The sequence below is a fragment of the Gadus chalcogrammus genome, chromosome 20, assembly GCF_026213295.1.
Source record: "Gadus chalcogrammus isolate NIFS_2021 chromosome 20, NIFS_Gcha_1.0, whole genome shotgun sequence".
Lineage (NCBI taxonomy): Eukaryota > Metazoa > Chordata > Actinopteri > Gadiformes > Gadidae > Gadus > Gadus chalcogrammus.
The window spans coordinates 18,110,169-18,132,875 of record NC_079431.1 but is presented as its reverse complement, the minus strand read 5'-3'; the positions used below and the strand labels follow the sequence as shown (position 1 = coordinate 18,132,875).

General features: G+C 40.8%; 2 protein-coding genes across 2 annotated transcripts in view; both read left to right on the top strand.

The window, feature by feature from the left end:
* The first annotated feature begins 3,735 nt into the window (after positions 1-3,735).
* Positions 3,736-20,948, top strand: esyt3 (extended synaptotagmin-like protein 3). Its single transcript, XM_056579235.1, has 23 exons — positions 3,736-4,520; positions 5,472-5,513; positions 5,714-5,848; positions 6,642-6,718; positions 6,999-7,068; positions 7,346-7,435; positions 7,522-7,577; positions 8,199-8,319; positions 9,535-9,714; positions 10,457-10,539; positions 10,829-10,877; positions 11,286-11,375; positions 11,715-11,777; positions 11,868-11,927; positions 12,992-13,063; positions 13,311-13,397; positions 13,879-14,028; positions 14,604-14,941; positions 15,958-16,056; positions 18,402-18,533; positions 18,888-18,993; positions 19,197-19,246; positions 19,745-20,948. The coding sequence occupies exons 1-23, from the start codon at positions 4,155-4,157 to the stop codon at positions 19,782-19,784; spliced, it is 2,556 nt and encodes an 851-aa protein (XP_056435210.1). The 5' UTR covers positions 3,736-4,154; the 3' UTR covers positions 19,785-20,948.
* An 8-nt stretch (positions 20,949-20,956) lies between these two features.
* dnah7 (dynein, axonemal, heavy chain 7) overlaps positions 20,957-22,707 on the top strand; it is a 108,559-nt gene continuing 106,808 nt past the window's right edge. Inside the window, exons 1-3 of the mRNA XM_056579237.1 lie at positions 20,957-21,417; positions 21,514-21,585; positions 21,974-22,073. Coding sequence (XP_056435212.1) covers positions 21,406-21,417; positions 21,514-21,585; positions 21,974-22,073 — 184 coding nt within the window. The 5' untranslated portion in view covers positions 20,957-21,405. The remainder of the gene's footprint in view (positions 21,418-21,513; positions 21,586-21,973; positions 22,074-22,707) is intronic.

The window sequence follows — 22,707 nt, the reverse complement described above, 5'->3', positions numbered from 1 at the left end:
TAGATTATGGTTCAAAAGTCAAATGAGTGAGTACTTATGTCCTTTCGATTTCTTACAGTTTGGGCCGTTGTTGGCCATACACGCTAGCATTCTGCTAATGAATGCTGATTGGTCAGGGACGGACTTGCGACTGATTACGACCGGAGACCCCTCTTACGGCATCTGAAGCTGAAGAGCAATCAGAAACGTGTTAACTCCATTTTTGAGTACTGTATTTATATTTTCTTGCAGGTCCTTTTATTTTTTAGATAGTATGTATGGTGAAAGTACATGGGCATAAATGGAATTTCTTCCATTTCTTGTGTTCAATGTTCAATGTGTTATATACATGGTAGGTACGGTATGACCACCTTAAATAATACAGTCAATATCCCGCTCAATATCATTTAATCTGTCATTGTCTATTTTTCGAAAATAAAGATAGTTTAAAAAAGAAATGCCTCGTAAATGTGCAATGATAAACTGCACTTACAGTGGAAACGTATTGTCCGTCTTTTCGTTTACCAAGGACAGAAAAAGGTAACGTTCTTGCTTGCTCCTGTATGAATGGTCCTAGCTACCTGAGGCTTCACCTGGTAAGGAAAGTTGCGCTGGAGCCCGGGTAATATCGCACATGGCTTATTCAAGTTGCGCGCTAGACATTCTCTAAAGTGTCGAGACTCAAGCACTTAACTTACCTTAACCGATTGTTCCATACAAATGGTTAGTTAACGATTTAACAACTTCAACATCTGCTATTACAGTCGTTATTTTTTTGTAGGACTTGTAATGACCTTGCACAGAGGGAAAACCATCTACACCACTTGTCATTGATTTCTATGCATTCACTGATCTTTACAGATGTTTTTTTTTTAAGCCATTGAATATACCGTAATTGCTCTGCCATGCAACGCATTATAAGCTACACATGTTTGTTAAATGAGAAATATGGTCTGGGTCACATTGAAACAGTAACAGTTGTATAACAGTAATTATACAAACATTATACCAACATTGCAACAGGCAAGTTTATTCAAACATCACACTAACAAGAACACAATAAGAACAGTAACTAATAAAAAAGAAAGAAATGATTTAAAGGCACCCAGTGCAACTTTATGTAAACATTCAATGAAAAATAAACATTCAATTTCTAGTCTTTTTTACACGTAGTAAGTTTCAATAACTCCATACCATTACATATCGACATTCAAGGAGCAAAGATGAGACGTCGTTGTGTGGTGAGAACTGATAGAAAATCGTAAACAACAACAATCGCCGGTGGGGAGAAGCCATTTTTCCATTGACTGGAAGCCTGCTTTATTTATTGTAGGTTACAAAAAATAAAGAAAATGGCGGCATTGTTGTTGTTATCGATTTTCTATCAGTTCTCACCACTCAACGACGTCTCATCTTTGCAGCTTGAATGTCGGTATGTAATGGTATGGAGTTTTTGAAACTTACTATGTGTAAAAAAGACTAGAAATTGAATGTTTATTTGTAAGCCTCGAAAGTTGCACTGGGTGCCTTTAACAACACTGAACATAGGCCTACTGAACAGAGGCAGGGGAAAAGGACAGAGGAAGAAGACTTGTCCGTTGTCACAGCATCAAGGTCCGACTGTAGAGATCAAGAAAGGAAGAGGCATGAGGAGAACAACAGAACACTGCTCTCTAGCAGATTGTTTACTGATGTAAACTAAATTGATGCAGTCTTAAAATTATGATTCTAATCCAGGTTTCTATTTTAGGAGAAAGAAATGGCTCATAATCGTTACAAAAAAAAAAAGCTTTATCATCGGCACTAGTGAGGATTAGAAAAAACACTCTCTGTAAGTAACATACATATGTAAAACATTTGCGCATTTCTTTTTTTTACATTAGCTCACTAAAACTCTGTAACTAGGGCAAAAAAGCCTTACCTCCAACAGCTGGTGTTATCGTTGCGGGGTAAAAGGATACGTGACCTTAAAAAATGCAATATTCAGCTGAAGTGCTTTAGAAACTGCCGTAAAGCAGTAGGCCTACCTCTGACAGTATTACAGTGTGTGACGTCATCGCATGTTTTTAACGCCTTTTTAGAACAGATACGTGACCTTAAAAAATGCAATATTCTGCTGAGTTTATTATCTTAGCCCCACCTTTTGATAGCAACTTTCAAATTACTTGACAAAAAATTACATCGTGAGAAAAGTGGATTCTGAGGATAAAACCCCGTTGGCTCCCATTCATTCTGGACTCGCCTACGAGCGCCCCGCGTGGTCAGAGATTATTACTGCAAACAGTCCAGATAACCGGAACTAACCCGCGAGTGCCCATTCTCCTCATATTAGACATTCTCTGATATAAATTCAGGCCGTTTCTCAATTCGTAGCACGCGTACTACGGACTCGATGACTTGCAAGCACGTACTTGGCAAGTCTGTACTTCAAGCACATACTTGCGAGCACGCGAGTACGTACCTGCGATTGGAACAGCAGCGGACTCGATGACGTCACCACCTCTGCTCGTCCGTTAACTGTGCTACGGCCTCATTTAGGCATATACTACTGAACAATATAAACAAATGATACAAAACAAAATCCCAGCCTCTTTCATTTTCAAATAGTATGTAAATATTCTGAATGAATAACAATTGAAAAGATATGAGTGTCCTGTCATGTGTATAAGCTATACACACACGACCTTACATATATATATTTATATATTATTATTATTATTATTATTATATTATATATTATATAAATATATATATAAGTTAAGAGTAACTTAAGCTACAGTTGTAACTTGTGCGTCTTCTCCATATTGTCCGCCCTCGTAGGCCTACTGCTGCGAGTGCGAAATGCATCCTGGGATTTATAGCGGGAGCAAGCACACACGAGCCACCTCCGATGCATGCTCGGTGAAACGGCGATATCGAGCACGCATCCAGAACACTTCCGGGTTTTACGACAGTACTCGCTTGATGCGTGCTTCGAATTGGAACAGTGCTCGGGCAACGACTGATGACGTTTCACGAGTCCACGAGCACACGAGCACGCACAAGTACGCGAATTGAGAAACGGCTTCACTTCATTTGAACGTGTACTGCTCTGCCATTTTCAAGAACCCGCCCAGTGAACGCAGAGGATTGTGCGTAGTTTTGGCTCGTCTAGGATGCAGCGATGCATCCTTGAAAAATCTCTCAAAAACAAAGGACGCAAAAATGGCGCGGCTTTCGAGTGTCCTCAACATTGGAACACTTGTCGGCGTTCTATGACGTAGCGTCCTTAAAAGGGCGGCCGTTGACCATGCTTCCTTGACATTGGGAAACAGCCCATATAGGAATTTCTGCCTTTCTGCACCAGAGGGCACACCCATTCATTTTTTTGACACGTAAAGGCAATAAGGCACTGTCTCGTATTCACCACTCTAGAAGGCACTTCATCAACCATGGAGGCACTGTAAGGACATCACTCAGGCACGTTATCGAATTGTCTTATCTAGAGGGCTCATCATCATCATTTATTGTATGAAGGGGCCCCAGAGGGCACCCAATCATTTTTTTCACATGTAAAGGGCAGCCAATAAGGCATATTCTCTCGTATTCGCCACTCTTGAGGGCACATTTTCAACCATGGAGGCACCCCCCCTGAGTCCGCCACTGGTAACATGTGCTCTCTTGAAGTTCTGTCCGAATCCCATCTATACCTATCTGAGCCCATGTGGCCTCACGCACTCACTCAACTAGCACCTGAGATCAATTAAGTCCGTGAGTCCTTAGTCCTCAGGGCTCACTTTGGGATTGGGCATATGAGTAGGCCTGCCATGATGGGACCTGTCTTCCTTCTCCCAGTCCACACCCATCATGACGTCACGCTCAGGTGTGGCTGTTTCGGGAGCGTTTATTGTGTCGACACTCAAACACGGAAGTCATTGAATGGCAGAATAAACAAACCATCACAAATCCCGGTGGATCGCGACCCGTCAGCCGATACACCGACAAGCTACGACAACAATATCGACGAGTGGCAAAAAGGTAAATCCCTCACCTGTAGAATAAAAACCGAAAGAAACAATCTGGAGGACGCAGGGATTATAGTCGATAAATCTGGAATGCGAGGGCGAGTCAAGGCAACCTAACCGAGAGGCACTTGGACAGAAAAAGCATTTAGGAGGATATACTGCAAGTGGGACATGGCCATGAACCCAGGGCGACCCGTGGACGCGCCGGGGGGCAGCAGCACGCGCAACCTCAGCCCCCCCGTGGACGGGCTGGGGGGCAGCATCACGCGCAACCTGAGCCCCTCCGCGGTCAACCAGATGCTGATGGAGTTCATGATGTACGCCGGACGGGCGTTCGTGGTCTTCTATCCGGTGTATCTGACGGGGTACCTCGGACTCAGCATCAGCTGGGTGCTGCTGTGCATGATGATGGTCACCTGGTGGAAGAAGAATCGCCAGTGGAAAGACGTCCGGATCGGAACTGCAATAGACTTCGCGGATAATGAAGCACATGAGATCAATAGGGAGTTGACTAAATCTTTGAGCATGGCCACATGGGTACGTAGAGTGTTGTGTTGTTTTATGTTTGGCTGAGTACAAAGATTGACGACTGATTACTTCATACACTGCATTACTGCATACCATTAGAAGAGACCCCCGACTTGGGGCAATAATGAATACAACGCTAACACATTGCAATGTTTTTCCAGACTTGACTTATCCATTTCCGTAATGCATTTTATTTGAGCTTTTCATGTTGACACTGCCTACTCCAACATGTTTGATATTTTCAAGACGCAGACACATGAAAGCATACATCCAGGCTCTACTCTTTAGGTTTGACCCATGCACATCTGCAGTGACCTCACCGTGACTGTGTTAAACGTGTTGTCTCTTGGTGACTCAAAAGTCGACTCTTTGGAAGGTGTGTGTGTGTGTGTGTGTGTGTGTGTGTGTGTGTGTGTGTGTGTGTGTGTGTGTGTGTGTGTGTGTGTGTGTGTGTGTGTGTGTGTGTGTGTGTGTGTGTGAAATAAATATACAATTAATTTAATAACCTTAACCTCCACAATAAATCATGCCTCTGTATCCAATAAGCCATGTGTTCAATTAGTAGTACTAGTGTTAACACCCAGACCCCTGTTACAGTTGGCAGACTTCATGAGGCCCCATGGTAAGACTGGAGATTACTATTACTCTCTGAATGAACTCATGATGCTTTCATTCATTCATGTCACTTCCCCTTAATTTGTGATATGGCGACAAAGCCGTTTTTACAATGTTGGGAACAATGTTATTACTGTGTCAATGTAACATTGCATGATTCCCCTCATGGCATGATTCATTTTGATTTACGTTTCTGAGGTTACAATTGAAAGTATCAAATTGATAATTCAAATAAACAATATTTAATGTCTAAAACCTGAATGATGATGATTGATTTGCAATAAAGATAGTGTCATGCATGTGAGTGTATCTAATATAACTTAACTTTTGGTCTTCCCCCCAAAGGTAAAATTTCCTGATGTCGAAAAAGTAGACTGGATTAACAAGGTACATTGATAGACTGTTTGTGACGTCTAAAACCTCTTAAACATATGTTAAGGTTTAAAAGATAGAATACACAATAAGAACCAGTTTGAATGTTGCTGTGCATTTCTCTTCAATGGCCTATTATTTGCTTTTCTTTTTGTCAATAATCTATCGTTACGATATGATGTGTATTAGATTCATCTATTTCTCTGTGTGACCAGGTACTGGAGCAGGCCTGGCCATTCTTCAGCATGTTTATGGAGAAGCTCCTCAAAGAGAAGATCCAGCCTGCTGTCAGGTTGTCTAACTCCGCCCTGAAAGCCTTCACCTTCACCAAGGTCCACTTTGGACACAAGGTTAGTCTGCTCTCATCTCTCACTACTCTTGGAAACTCTCATCATGACATTTTTAAAGGGTACATATTATACCACCATCAGTCTACCGGCCTACCCAGTGGACAGAAGTAAACACTGCTCATCTATCAAGCACAGATCTAGGTGGACACGCCCACTAGTGATGTCATATGGGGCAAATTTTCGAAACGGCTTGTAAGGCTAATCACACTCACACCTGTTGGTATAATGGGTCCTCTTTTTTTTTTAATATGTCCCACTATTTTTATGTCCCCGTATTTTGGATCTACTGTCATAATGAGGTACTTGACATGTGTACATCTAAATCTAAGATGAAGGCTGGATAGATAGTAGTGAGGTGGAGAACTGAGAACTATCAAAACAACAACTTCTGCGTCAGCTCGTTAAAATAAATTAAAGAAACAGTGCAGAAGTATCGTTTTTTATATTCATTTTGTATTTTTGGTAGTGCAAACACTTACAGCAGAGTAGATGTATCACATTTCGAAGTCCTTTGTCAATAGTGAGGAGAAACAATAGTACAGCACACCAAAGTGCATTCTAGACTAAAAAAGCTAAATAACACAGGTAGCAACATTACACAAGTCGGCTTGTGGGATGTTCCAGGAAGAGATGAGTTTTAAAGTGTTTCTTGAAGAAGGTGGACGGCTGGATATTGGTCCAGACGGGAGATTTACCTCAGTTCCTTGAATGCTGGACAAAGATGCCACTAGGGCAGAACTTCTCAGCAGCATATGTCGCTTTCTCATCACCTGGTTCTTCTAAATGATTCCAGCCTCTCAAGATCACTGGCATGAGGGCCTACACTCACGAAGTTGACAAGAGAGAAGTGGTTCTTGACATGAATATATGGTGAGTCAAAGTCTATGCATCGGTTTCTTCTGGTGAAAAATGCTATACGCTTGTTGGATACGATTTTTTTTCTTTTTTGATTTTAGTTTCACACAAATTTTAAATAATAAAAAATAATAATTTTCACGTGATCAGCAACTTAATGAAACAATTATTTGTGACCTTTTGTTTAGTTTCATTGCATTTTAAGTCGTATAATTGCATTAATCTTTTAGCCCCACATTGACTTGCCGTTATTTATGCTACTTTCTATTTAAATATTTGTACATTTAATTCGCAGTTACGATGGTGATGCTGACATTGATGCAGAAATAAAGCCTCCCATAGTAGCTGGTGTCAAAGGACTTCAGGTTCTGTCCTTCGCAAAACTTGAACCATACTATATACATCTGAACACTTTGAATAATATGCCTCATCGTTTTAACAATTCAAAACAATACATACATTCCCTCACAATATACATGTGGGAAATTGTTACGATATGAAACATTTTTATAAAGCAATAAGTTTGAATTTGTTATTTGTAAAGATGCATTCATTTTATTTGCAAAAGGTACTGTTCTATCAAAATATTTCCGATGAGTAGTCAGTTAAGGTGATGCAATACATTGTTTTTAACATGTCCAGTTCAAAGGAATGATGAGGGTTATTCTGGAGCCTCTGATTGGTCAAGCCCCGTTGGTCGGAGGAGTCACGTTCTTCTTCATCCGCCGGCCTGTAAGTGTTTCTGTACTGGAGTAGCTCTCTCTCCATGATTTCCCTGTACAGGTGATCTCGTTTTAAGCCATCCAACCTGATTTCAGACGCTGCAAATCAACTGGACCGGCATGACCAACCTCCTAGACAGTCCCGCTTTCAGGTGTGTTGCTCATTCCCTCAGAGTTAGAGTGAATGCTTGATAACACAAGGCCATAACATCTAGTGGCTAGAGCAGGGGTTCTCAACGTTTTGACAACTGAGGGCCAATTTAGGAACCCAAAATTTGACTGAGGGCCGCCAAAGGAAAAAAAAGATTGGCGGGAAACGCCGCCAGCATCCCAGTGGTAAAAAAAAACATTGCCCCGTGGACCTCTGGGAGTGAGGTCAAGTGAGGTCTAAATCACGAAACTGAGGTTCAGCCTTTCAAAGAAATGTACAGTTGGATTAAAACTAACAAATGAAAAGGGATTTTATTGAAAGCTAGAGAGAATCGACTTTTCTCTTTATAATCATGTTTAAATTAATATTGATATAATAATAAAAAAAAAAGTTTTTTTTTAAATTATTTTATATAACTTACATAATTATGTATGTCATTGCGGGCCGCCAGGAATGATTCCGCGGGCCGCACTTTGAGAACCAATGGGCTAGAGCATTTCATTCCCAGCCAAAAGGTTCTGGGTTCGATCCCTAGTGTCCACAGTCTATCTGTAGGATTCGTAGGCACCTGTATTTGGATTGAATGAACCTTCCATCTCTATCTCCTGTTTTCTTTCACCAGTTCGCTATCTGAAGAGACCATCATGGACATCATTTCCTCTATGATGGTGCTGCCCAACCGGATGTGCATCCCCCTCATAGATCAAGTCAAGGTGGACCAGATGAGGTTCCCCCTACCTCGGGTACGGCACTCAAAACACATTCGTTATGGCTTGTAGCACTGTGTTGCCCTAAGATCGAATGTTGATGTTGATTAACCTTGGAATGGCTGGTTAGTAATTGTCAACATCGTTGATATTAATAATATCAACATCGTACTTTTGTGGTTAGATATGGGCCCTATAGTATTGTGTTGACTTGTCAACCTACCAGCCTACCTGTAGACTATGCTCACTGCTTGGCTGATGATGGACACGCGACCCATGATTGATCGCTATATTTGGAAATAATGTTGTCTTTGCTTATCAACATCACCCATCGTGGCGCTTTTATAGCTTTACTTAATTACTTGCTCTTCCAGAATGGTTGTCACATGTAGAGTTAAACAAAAGAAGATAATGGTACAGGAATGCAATGGTGAAAACACCACTATTGTCCGTACAAGCTAATTGGAATGTGGTCCATGCACATTATCATGTTACAGACGGGCCAGATATGTAGCATAACAAATAAGACTTCAATTACCATTTGAAAATGTTTGACAAACATTGTAATTGGTTGATCATATAAGGTTACCTTTGGTAAACCTCAACATAAGCATGTTTTACATTTTGTGTAAGTAAAGCTACTGTTAAGTATTTGTTGCCATGACTTCATCCTATTTGCCATCAAACAATATGTTGGAGTTTCTGCTTTTGAACTGAACTTATTATACATTACAATATTTGTAACTCTTTTATGCAAGGAGTTTTACAAGTTTTACAATGTTATTTTCAGTGGCCCCAGTGGGAATAAACCCATAACCCAGGCAGTGGTGGCATTCCCAGTTAAGCTACAAAGGACGGCATGTACTTGTACTTGTAGTTGACTGGCCCATCTAGCAATCAATCAAACTTTATTTGTTAAGCCCTTTTTAAACACAACTGTAACACAAAGTTCTTAACCTTGGGAACAACACAACAAGAGCATAAAATAAAGTGAGTTTAAAATAAGAGTGACTCAAATAAGAGTCACAGAGCTAGCTTCGTATAGGAAGCAAGTCTATTTTGGAAATTCCAAAACATTATCATTATTCTCTGTCCCGAAATGGCTTTGTGCCTTGGGCTCACGGTGCTAAAGTTCCAGGGAAAAATACCCCAAACTTTGAAAAGGAACAAAGTCGAGGGATCCCTCCTTCCAGGGATGAATAGGAATGAAGGTGATCCCAGTTTCCAAATTGAGTGTGTTTGCTCTTGCAGGGGGTGGTCCGGGTGCACCTAGTGGAGGCCAGGAACCTGGTGCCAAAAGACACCTTCATGATGGGTATGGTGAAGGGCAAGTCGGACCCCTACGCAGTGCTCCGGGTGGGCAACTCGCAGTTCAAGACCAAGACTATCAAGGAGAACCTCAACCCACGCTGGACCAACGAGGTGTATGAGGTATGGGGCAGACTGATATACTCTATAATGATAGTTGTTTTATATGACCTACTTAGGATAATAATATGTTTTTATATACCGTACTTATTGCCATTATAATGATCATATAATGTATATGTTTATACTGTATTCTTTAGTATGAAAGTCTTGCTCTCCCTGTGTGTTCATGTTGGCATGTGACATATGTCTGAATTGTCCTTGTTATGACTAGGGTATTTATCATGTTGTTCACACCAAGACAATTTGTAGCAGTATAATAACATTCTCCATGTAAGATAAGGCGTAAGACTAGCAGAAAAGATGTCTTATGATTTGGTATAATTACATTTTGATCCCGATATGTTTTAGTAAAATTACTCTCTCACCTAATGGTACTCATAGTATGTGGCACTAACATATCCCCGTTGTATGCCGTTTATACGTTTTCGAGTACAAGAAAACCTGGTGTAGGATTGGAAATTGTTCAGCCTTTCTCTCCCGCCTACCTCTAACTTGGTATCATGTATCTGGATATGCTAGTGGCTTTATGTAAACTCTATAAAACAAAATGTCATCAAGGAAATATAGTTATCAGAGGGTATACATACATTTTTCATAAAATAAAATCTGCTTGGCCAATGCAAACAATGGGTCCCTACATTCAACATTTATCAGCAACTTTAAATGTTTGAAAAAGCCTCCTCTGTGCATGGTCACTGAGGCCCCACCACCAGCAAGAGAGTGTTTGTCTGTCCTTCCTCAGTTTGTAGTCCACGAGGCCCCAGGACAGGAGCTTGACCTGGAGCTGTTCGACGAGGACACGGACAAGGACGACTTCCTCGGAAGGTTAACATGACCGACCGTCTATCGATAGATCTGTCTGTCTGTCTGTCTCTCTATTGGTCGGTGGGTCAGTCTTTATGTACCCGACTGCCGATCTATCAATTGGTTGGATGTTCTGTTAGTTACCTGCACCTGCCTGGATGCATAGCTATCTGTCTGTCTATCAGTCAGCCTGTCTGTCCGTTTATCGGTCCACCTGCCTGCCGGGCCTGTTTGGCTGTCTTGTATAGATGTGTATGTGTAAACATAGAAAATGATAGTCAGCTGAAGTCGTTATGAACTCCCTCCGTAGGCATATCCTGGATCTTGGAGACGTGAAGAAGGAGAAAGAGCTGGATAAGGTGAGGGTGCGGGTGACGGTGTGGTTCTGGTTACTAAGGAAATCAGCGTCTTAATTGTAAATGAGTGTTAACTTTCAGAATGTTTTCATGTCCGCGGGAATACATTTATTGAATAAAGTATTCTTTACCATACCAAATGTTAAATAGTTAATTTCCAATAACTTTCTTATATCCAGAAATGAGTGTAGATCTACACACTTTTAAGGAAAGAAAGTAATTGTAGAAACTGGACATATATCAGGAACACTGTTATAAATTTCAACCTTATTTCAGTGTTGGTCACTCAGGAGTCAATGTGTTAAGACCAGGATGTGTTGCATATTATACATATACTGATTTGTGGATGTGCTGTTTATTATATATGTACTGTATTGTGTTGGATATAATGAATATTGTTCCCTGTGACAGTGGTTTCCTCTGACTGATACTCAGAGCGGTGAGGTGCATATGAGACTCCAGTGGCTCTCTCTCCACACCGACCAGAGCCTCTTGAATGAGGTACAGTGCGTTAAACACCTAGTGACCTCTCACATACACATAGACGCTGCATTATAAACACACACACACACACACACACACACACACACACACACACACACACACACACACACACACACACACACACACACACACACACACACACACACACACACACACACACACACACACACACACACACACCCCTCTATAAAGACAGTGTTTTTCGACTAGTTTTAGAATTCAAAATAAAAATGTAAAACTTAAAGTTGTATGTCCTTTGGCCTCTGTACAAAATTGTCCCCCTTCAGGACTTGTCTTGTATAGAAATGAGTTAATCCATAAACCCTTTACTTACAGACTACTGATGGTTGTGCCTGTGCCATGCTTGCGGTTTATTTAGACAATGCCTCAGACCTTCCAGTAAGTCTAATCAGACATTGCTAGCAACCATTTTTTGTGATCTGCAATGGCTTGGGTCCGTTCATATTGCTGTTTCATTTTATATTTTAGAAAGACAACAGTGAGTTCACTCACAATCAGAAACAGGGTAAGCATTCAAAGGAAGCCAAGGTAAGAAAATATATTTAGTGTACATGCATATAACATTGTTGGGAACATACTTTATTGTGATAATAAATGTAATCTTCAAGCCACTAATAAGTTATGATTGGTTGATTAAAAATAGCATACAATGGTTATATATCAACATATGAATTTCCTTGCAAGTACAGCAACCCACATATGTTCCCTGATCCGTGACACATTGGTACGCAGGAATGTATATCTGGTTTTATATTGAACATTGCATGGTAGTTGGCTAGGGCGTCTGTTGGTATCTGCCCTTCTGTTTGTGTGTGACTGGGTTTTCCTGTTTGTCTGGTCACTGTGCATGTCACTTTATATGGGTGTGGCAGTAACCAAATTGGGTTTCTAAATTTGCTTTTCAACTTGAAGCTTTGTTGGTTTTGTCAATACCAGAATTGCAATGAGAGTTGTAGGTGTGGCAGAAAGTTCACCAGATTGTTCACTAAAATGTGTTTTAATTTACAAAATCGCAAACCACCCTTATCAACAAAAGTTCACTGAATACATAGTTACAAATGTTACTCCTATTATTACAAACCTATCTCAATTATTATGAAGTCTTCAGTATATTGAGCTAAAATAGCTCTGCTAACCTAGTACACAGTGTGTCCTGATTTGAGTTGCCGGTACTATTAACATTCATCGCCCTCTGTTGGTTTTAATGGAACTGCAATAGGAATCCTCAGTGTCTTCTGATGAAAGGTCTAACATAATATACCACCAATATTCTCTTGTTGTCTAGTGTTTGGTGCTCAATATCAAACACATGTCAAACCTATATTAATTGCCTATACCTTATTGCATTCCTTTCTTACACACACACACGCGTGCGTGCGTGTGTGTGCGTGTGCGTGCGTGCGTGCGTGCGTGCGTGCGTGTGTGTGTGTGTGTGTGTGTGTGTGTGTGTGTGTGTGTGTGTGTGTGTGTGTGTGTGTGTGTGTGTGTGTGTGTGTGTGTGTGTGTGTGTGTGTGTGTGTGTGTGTGTGTGTGTGTGTGTGTATGCTGGATCCAGTACTGTAACATAAATATTTGTGATTGTGTTTCATTAGCTCACAAAGAGAGTTGCAGAGCCAAACACATTGGTGGAGATGTCTATCCGTGACCACGTTCAAAAGAGCAAGGTACCAGTGTTATTTTAAATTACCACAATTGACAAAACAACAAACATTTACTTCTTAGACAGAAGTGTCTTGTAATTGCTATTTTGAAACTAAATTAAGTGTGTGTGTGTGTGTGTGTGTGTGTGTGTGTGTGTGTGTGTGTGTGTGTGTGTGTGTGTGTGTGTGTGTGTGTGTGTGTGTGTGTGTGTGTGTGTGTGTGTGTGTGTGTGTGTGTGTGTGTGTTCATAATTCTCTTCACATTGTGCAGGTTGCCTACGCGTCTAACAATCCAGTGTGGGAGGAGGGGTTCACCTTCTTTGTCCACAGCATCAAGAATGAGCAGCTCACCGTGGAGGTCTGCTATGAAACATGTTGCATACGTTGCTATTTAACACAATCTGTTCTACATAGTTGATTTGAAAAGCGTCATCGCTTGGTAGTCGTGATGGGTGTTCAACTCAATTGTATTCGTATAGCCCTAAATCCCGATTAGTCTCAAAGGGCTTAACAGGCCAGTTATTTATGACACCCCCCTGACCAAATAATGATTATAATACAGTGAAACAAGGGTTTTCTAATGATTAATGGTCGTAAATGCAGGATTTTGTACCTCATGCTTACATGATTTTTTTTATGCATTACAATGCCACGCTACTTACTATATACTATTCACTATTTGTTACATCACTTTGAATAAAAGACACACACGGTCACGCACAAACTCTTACACACACGTATACAAACATGGTCCAAACAGGACAAATGTCTTCTGTAAATCACTTGTATCCATCGTCCTAAGGCTGGGCTGTGGTTTGTACTCTGTTCCCTGGAGGCAGGTGAAGGAACATGAGAAGAAGAATGTGCTGGGTGTGCTCACCATCCCCCTCAGCCGGCTCTTCAACGTGTCCAACATGACCCTGGAACAGCCCTTCCTGCTGGAGCGCTCAGGGGCCACCAGCCAGATCAAGCTGAAGGCCACCCTCCGGGTAGGGCTGATTCCCACAGACATCACATTGAGTACCACTGAAGGGGAAATAGTTGCTCACCATGTCACTGAACTTGTACTCGTATGCTTATGAATCAATTGTTTGTATTACCTGTGCTTCTGGGGTAAGACCCACATTTCCCTTCTGAAATGAATACATGTAAACTACTTATCTTAAGTTTTCAAGTTTTCAAATCTCCCTCCTGTGTGTTTTTAGGATTTTTTTAATGGGACACAATGCTCTCAAAGTTAATATTTTTAAGTCGGATACATCTCAAATTGATATAGGATTATTTAAAGCATCACATTCAAACGATTCCTTCATGCTGCTAATTTCAGTCCCAGAAGTAAAATATAGATAAAAATATATGCACGAAATTGTTGTGTGCTACAAAATAAATCAAAGTAGCATTCATTTGAATAGTATCTATTCAGAGGATATTTGTGGAGAAGATCAGAAACTGACCCTGGCTAGAAATGGGGCTTCACGGTTGATTTTTTTGTAGATCTTTGCAGTACACTTTCCACACATGTTCCGCCCCGTGCCCTCACCCATGCTCTCATCCATCCAACCAGGTCCTGACCATTGAAAAACCGGAACCAGAACCCATCCTCGATCCTCCCCCACAGCCCAAACCGGCCCAGTCCGCCCCGGGAGGTAAACCCCCGGCCCCTCCCTCCGGCTCGGGTACTCCCTCTGCGGCTGCTGCCACCCCGTCCCGGGCCGCCCTTCCAGTCAGCCCCCTCAACGGCGAGTACGACGGCCAGCGCCGGGGCTCCTTCCTGGGCACCAGCGGCCGGCGGACGGCCCCTGACACGCCGATGATGCGCCGCTACGACTCCCACAGCCTGCTGTCGGACAACTCCATCGCCTCCTCTCGCTTCGACCTCTCCGAGGGAGCGTCTTACCCAAAGTCAGTGCACGCTTTGTATCTGGAACGTCTCGTCACGGGGGCAGTGTGTGTGACTCTCAGCCCAAAGGTTATGGGTTTGAGCCCCAATGTCAAGAGACCTGACTGTAGGAATGATTTTCATTTCACCCTTGTTTGGCATTTATCTTCTATAATACACTTTGATTAACAGTGTCTGCTAAATTGCTAAATGGTAGTATTGGAGTGATGGAGTCCGTGCTTAGTCACTTTAGGCAAACACTATTTGCTCTCATTGGTGTTATGTGTGCTTTCTAGCTGTTGTCTGATCCGGCTGAGTTCTGTGGTTCAGGATGATCTCTGTAGGCAAAGCAGCAAGCTCGGGAATCAATTAGACACAAGGCATAGGCGCGCAAGGCACACAGGCAGCATTCGCAAGGAATTCATGAAAATGTATTCAGATACATAAAGTATTAATACAGTTTGTGTAAGATCACGCCCCTGCAGTGGGGACTATAGACAGTCACTAACCAAAGCTTTAAACGGGATGAACTTTCGAGACATAGTACATAGTAACCAGCATACACGGTTAAAATAATATAATAATACAAAGTCGATACACGACCGAACTCCCAACAGGGACATCTTTGTCCATTACGAGCTATATATGCATGCACATTGTCTGTTAGAGAATGTTAGGACAAGGAACTTAATAAGTCCCCTGAAACATGGCACAACTCCCAACAATGGCTTTATGGGTCAAGGGCCGTGGATTAATTTGTTATAGAGAAGCGATGGGATGGATTTGAAGAATAATGAGCGCATGAGCTGTGCTTAAAGGATTTCACTACATTGTGTGTGTGTGTGTGTGTGTGTGTGTGTGTGTGTGTGTGTGTGTGTGTGTGTGTGTGTGTGTGTGTGTGTGTGTGTGTGTGTGTGTGTGTGTGTGTGTGTGTGTGTGTGTGTGTGTGTGTGTGTGTGTGGGGGGCGTAGCGCTGGGGCGTTTAAAGGCATGGATGCGGTCACTGGACTCACTGGGCATGTCCTCGTTGTCATTGCAGGGAGGTGCTGAACCACCAGGGGACCTTTGGTAAGATCCACCTGACCGTGCGCTACACAACCCTGAGGAAGAGGCTTGTCGTCCTGGTCAACTCCTGCAGGTACGTCTCCCCCATGTGTAGCATAGTAGTGCAGGCCCCCATATTATTATTATTTTTTTTTATTATTAGGGGTCCGAGCAGCGAAGCTGCTTGGCCCCTATTGTTTCTGTAACATTTTTTTTTTCTCTCAAATTCTGTAAAAGTCATGGAAGAAATGTTCAGGTATGGTTACCACTAACCCCCTCTACCCATAAACCCTAATGTGTGGTACTGCACCCAAAGGTGGCGCTATTGTAAAAAATCATGAATTAGGTTTGTTTCTTCTCACCAGATTGACCTGGACTCAAATATCAAATATTGGCCAATAAAGTTGGAGCAGTTAGCCCATTTTTCTTATATGACCATTTTGTTATTGTACAATAAAAACATACGACTATTATTAGGTGGATACCAATACCCCCCACTACTAATAAACCCAAATTGTGGTACTGCACCCAAAGGTGGCGCTATTTAAAAAAATTATGAACTAGCCTTATTTCTCCTTACGAGATTGACCTTGTCTCAAAATTCTTTCATCATATTAATCTCTTAAATCAGAGGCATCTTTTTCACCCTGGTCTTCTGCTCTAGAAATGTTTACTTTTCCCACAATTTCATATAAAAGCCAAACGTCCACAGTCTCAACCCATTTTGTCTATCTAACCATTTTGTTATTGTATATCTACCATACGGCTATCATTAGGTGGATACCATTAATTTTTTCTAATTTTAATCTTTTAAGAAATCCCTTAATTCTCTTGTGAAATGTGTGATTGGAGTTTTCTTGATGTGTGCTTATCAATAGACATTTGCAGCATGTGAATGAGGCTTCATGCAGTTCAGGAAGGTCAGTGGCTCAATGGGATAATGCCTTGTACTGATGATCCTTGGTTTGAGAGTTCAAATCCCGATTAGCCTGTCATATTAATACTTCTTCCGTTAGTGTTCTTGACAAAGAATGTTTAATTTCCCCAGAATTTCAACGATTTTTCATGTATTTGCTTTTAAGAAAGCCCTTAATTCATTTGAGAAATGTTTGCGTTGAGTTTTCTGGATGTTGTGTGCTTATCAGTAGACATTTTTACCATGTCAATGGGGCTACATTTCAGGTTTGTCAGTGGCTCAATGGGATAATGCCTTGTACTGATGATCCTAAGTTTGGAGAGACATTTATGAACATGCTGAACATGACATTCGGCCATTGCTCTGCAGCCCAGTCACCTGAAGGCCGAGGCACAGTATGGCATTAAGGGGAACATCAACATCTTTCCTTCATAATAAGCTCTAAGTTCTTGACTTTTCATTTTGCTCGGACCCCGTTAATCACCGCTTGCGGATATATTTATTATTATTATTATCATATATGCTTAAATTGATCAGTCAAAAATCTTAAAATAAGCATTATATATATCAGAGGATTGTATCCGCTATGCAGCCATCGCATATTTAATCTAGAAAATGTAATGAAGTATATTGATATACATTGCATCTCGTCTTGCAAAGGCTCAGGATTGCTGGGGCATGGTCTGAATCCCCGCCCCCTCTCTGTTTTGTCTGCGACCTGAAAGTCTGATATGACGTTGCGCACGGTTGTCTTACTTTATTCAACACATTAAATGTTCCATATGCACAGCATATCATACAGAATATATTCGTAAGGAATAAACAATGTTTATTAATACATAACTTTTCAACCACGCAACACACCGTTGAGGTATATTTTGCTTTTATACCACAGCATTATTAAATACTTGATTCTGATAGGTCTGTGACTTTCACAGGGTCTGCATTTTCTTAAACATCAGGACACCTCTGCTTTCTAACAGTTTTGAATCACTACCCTTTAAATCATCCTCAAAAACCATGGTCAATCGACCAGAAGTGTCTTTGACAGCCCAAATAAATATACTCAAAGAATACTTCAAGAATAATTTAATATTTTTCCGCAATTAGGGATAAGTTGATGGAATAAAAGAAAAGCAGGTTTCGTGTTCGGCCAAGGCAAGGCATTGGCTTTTTACCGCAACCGAAGTAGATTATTTTCCAATAACAGGGGTTGTTGTTTACTCTTTACATGCCAAAGTTACTACCAATTATTAGATATCACGCACTTTCATCTAACGTTGTCGCTTCCATATTGACGTAACCAGCTGGATTTAAAATATTTGTGTGCTACGCTTTGAGCATATGGTTTTTGCTTTGTCAAGGAAACAACTGGCTGATAGCTCTTAGCATCAATTAACCTGGACAAATCTGTCGTCAATTGACCGATCATGATCAAGTAAATTATGCCTAAATGTATGTCCTTGATTTTTATTGTGAAACTATTCTATACGTTAAAACGTAAAATACCCGGTTTGGTGCAGAGACCTGATCCCGTGCAATGAGAACGGCACTGATTCCTACGTCCGCTTGTACCTGCTGCCTGACCAGTCCTGGAGGCACCGCATGCGGACGCAGGTGAAGAAGAGGAACATCAACCCCACGTTCAATGAGAAGTAAGACTGCAAGTGACCACATTCCCTTTGAATGTGGTCCTTCTCATCATCTATATTTGACGTTTATTTTTCTCTTCTTTCTATACTCTTGCCTTCTATTCTCCCCTTCTTCTTCTTCTTTTTCTTCTTCTCTTACCTGTTCCATTTTCTCTACTCCCTCTTACCTTCTCTGCTCAGTCTTTTCTGCTTCTCCTTCTCTTCCCCCTCTTGTCAATCCTTCTCTCATCTCTTCTCTTCATGTTGAACTATTGATTCATAGTCATCATGATGTTAAAGAATTAGCATGTGCATGTAATGACATGCACATCCTAATAGGTCAAATCCTACTGTCCTGCTGTTCCTCTCTTTTGCAAGGTTTGAATTTAATGTGTCGCAAGAAGAAGCTCTCACAAGGAAGTTGGACATAGCCGTGAAGAACAACAGGATGTTCCACAGCCGAGAGAGAAAGGAGATCGGCATGGTAAACAAACTATGAGAGCCCGTTGGATTACACGGCTTGAGAAAATGTACAATAAAGAATAATAACAATGTCTGAATACTCAGACAGACAGCCATGCAATTATGTCCCTATAAGTTTTGATTGGGTGTAGGAATTGGTTGGCTATGACGAGATTCCTTTAGTGAGAGAAGTAACCGGAGTTCATGTGTTTACTCTGTCCAAAGGTCCTGATTGATCTTGCCAGCCTCGACCTGATCAAAGGTGTCACAGATTGGTGAGGAACCTAACCATTTGCTTTTGAAGGACAATATCCTTGGCTTGTTTGTCAATGTTGTTTATTTATTATTCATCAACCATGATTAAGTAAAAAGATTGTTCCTTAAAACAACCTAGACATATCTTTAGTCAATCCTGGTAGATTGTGATTTCAATAATGTTATCAATATATTCATATCCAATAACAGATATATTCTACAAATGCTGGCCAGTCCGTACCGCTCTCTTTGTTGATAGGAATTATACTATCGCCAATCCCAGAACCCCTCCCACTCACTCCTCCCACACAGCCGATCTGCACTGGATTGCGTCAGACAGTTGAACAGCCAGTTAGAGTGGGCAGAACACTTTGAGGATTTCTTTATTTTGAAAGTCTCAAGCCTACTATCTGGGAGGGGCTCAATATTAAGCATTGCAACTTTTGAGATTATCACAATGCTCGTTTCTATGTATTAATTATTCATCCACCTTCTCCTGTTTTGCTTTTCAATTCAAGGTTTGAGCTCAGTCTACCTGGGCTGAAGAAATCCAACTAACAAACCAACTTGCCATTCACCAAACGGACTCACCAACAAAACAAAACAACCGTCCACTCGAACAACCGACCGAACAACAATGAGTTTGGATCTCCCAATAAGACACCAGAATGAAGAAATACTTGAGAAGAGGTTGTCCAGAACAACAGTTGTGGGGGGATGAAACAGCAATTATTCATGCTGTTTCTTCATTTTCATTTGATTATTTTATTCATGTGTCCTTAGCTGGTTACTGTTACATTGCACTCGCTGCCCGGATGTTTAGCATTTGTTTTTATTTTGTTACATTGTGATAGCTGTTCTGTCCTCGCACACAGGTCTGGTAGGCATGTCCATCCAATTATGTTTTATTGAGTATAAAGGGTAAAACTATAAAGCAAAGACAGACAAAAATCTGGTTACTCATGTGAAATTAATCTCATGACATGAAAACAAAGCCACAGCATTACTTAAGGAGGTCGACTATGTTCTTAAATCTAGTTCATGCAAATTAAATATAGAAATGATTCCCGTGAACAAAGGCTGAATGAATGGGCGAATTAAATAAAGTATTGTAGTAGCCTGCGGTCGATGTTATCTACACTACAATAGGCCTATAACATGGACGGCTAGGTGGCACAAAGCTTAACTAACTAACTACATTAACTTTCATATTCAACATTATTTTACCAAGACAAACAGATGCTGTGAAACAGGGTGAATAACACGGTGAAACAGGAGACACTAGAGACAAATCCACGCATTCACTATTTTCGAGTTTTTCAACAATAAGAAACATAAGTCATGCTTTTTTCTTTATGCATTTTATTCCATTTGTTTATAATATTAAAATAAATCCAGGGAACAGAATATATATTGTTTTAATGATTGAGTGCTGCAATACTTTTTATATGGATTTACTTACACATCAATTGTACAACAATGCACAACAAGTGAATGTGGTTGATTTGTATTTCTTTTATGTGGAATTGAATAATTTAAGGGTTGCCTTTTTGAAGGCTTACACAATTGTTTACATGTATTGAATTGGCAATCGTTTCGTTGTCAAAACATGTGAATACATGAAAAACATTGATTCAATAAACATTTGTTGGTAAATTGAATATCTGTGAGCCAATCATTCTGACAACATGGGTAAACTGCGGTAAGTGGATCACGTCGCTGGCTCGAGACCAAATCGTTGCTGGGATTTCAACCACAACACCCATCGAGCAGCAATTACATACACTTTAACGTGGTACTTAAATACTATGTGGCTTCATTAAAGCCACTTTATAAATTAATACAACGTGAGCGGTTTGCGTGCCTCCAAACATTTGGCGCTTCACATTTGTTCGGGCAGAAGATATTGTTCAATGGAATTCCGATGAGAGCGGTTGCATGCCGTTACTTCATGGACCTATTAGCAACTTCCTGGTTGCTTAGCAACGCCCAGGTTACTTAGCAACTCATTGGATACTAAACAACTTGACGTGCGCGCACACTCCGTCGGCTAGATGCAACGTGAATTAACTGAAATAACTATTGAACGGTGGTTTTTAAAGAAGAGAACCATGGTATCTAGGTGTTCATAAACACGTTGAACATAGGGTTTCTGTGATTGTTGTTGAATCACGCCAACATGGACTCCAAGGTGAGTTGGTAACTCACCGCCTCGGAACACCTGTTTTATAAAAAAACAGTTGTTAAACTGGACGTATCCACTACTAACCTATCGTTACATTTATAGAACGGGTCTTCACATGATGAGAAGACGCTCCAGAGTCCAACACACACCCGGGACATGGACCAACTCCCACAGGTATGAATGACCCACAGTCAATCAATGCTGTCAGTAGCCTGTGACTTAACGTTACAGACACACAATATTAACTCCTCTGTGTTTGTGTTTGGTAAATGGTAAATTGACTTTATTTATGCATCACTTAACCGGCCCCTCAAAGCGCTTTACAATATTGTAAAAAACAATGTACAATGTGTGCCATAAATTATGATTAAATCCTACATTTGTCACATTTAATAAAAATGGCACATTCTTCTTTCACGTACCTACATACGTACATACATAGATATATACATGCATACATATATATATATATATACTGTATATCCTTAAATTAATAAAACAAACATATGAACAGAAGCAAAAGTAGCACTGTTGACCAACAGCAAGCCTTGTGTATGTATAGGCTAGCGGTAGAAGTCAATGGCAGAGAAAGACAAGGCCGAACTTCAGCCTCAGCTCTCCGGCCAGATGGGAGTCAGACGACTTCGGAGCCGCAGTAAGAAGTGAGTGTACCTTAACATACACTGTGTACTGTACTGTATAAATGGGCGCATTGCAAAAGCTGTGAAATCATATATTAAGTATACTATAAGTGACAAGGGGTATTAGTCGTTTGTATTGTATAAGTAATATTGAAGTAGACTTTATGTTAGGCGGCATCAAGTCAAGTCAACTTTATTTATATAGCACGTTTAAAAGAACAACACGGTTGACCCAAAGTGCTCAACAAACAAACAAAAACAATGATATTAGTACAACAAAAATAATTATATATCATGGGAACATCAGGGAGGAGAAAGGAAAAAAATATGGTAGATTGAAAGCTTGGGAGAAAATAAAAGTCTTTAAGTTGGACTTAAAGCGGTCAATGCTGGGAGAGGACTTAATATATAAAGGTAAGGCATTCCAGAGTTTGGGGGCAACAACAGAGAAGGCCCTATCACCCTTGATTTTAAGGCATGTATTGGGGATACAGAGAAGATTCTGTGTTGAAGACCTAAGTGACCTTGGAGCGCTGTACAGAATTTATATGTCACCTATAAACCTGGGTGCCAAACCATTGAGGACTTTGAAAACAAAAAATTAAATTTAGAAATTTACCAGTGCAGTTTAGCCAAGACAGGAGTTATATGCCCA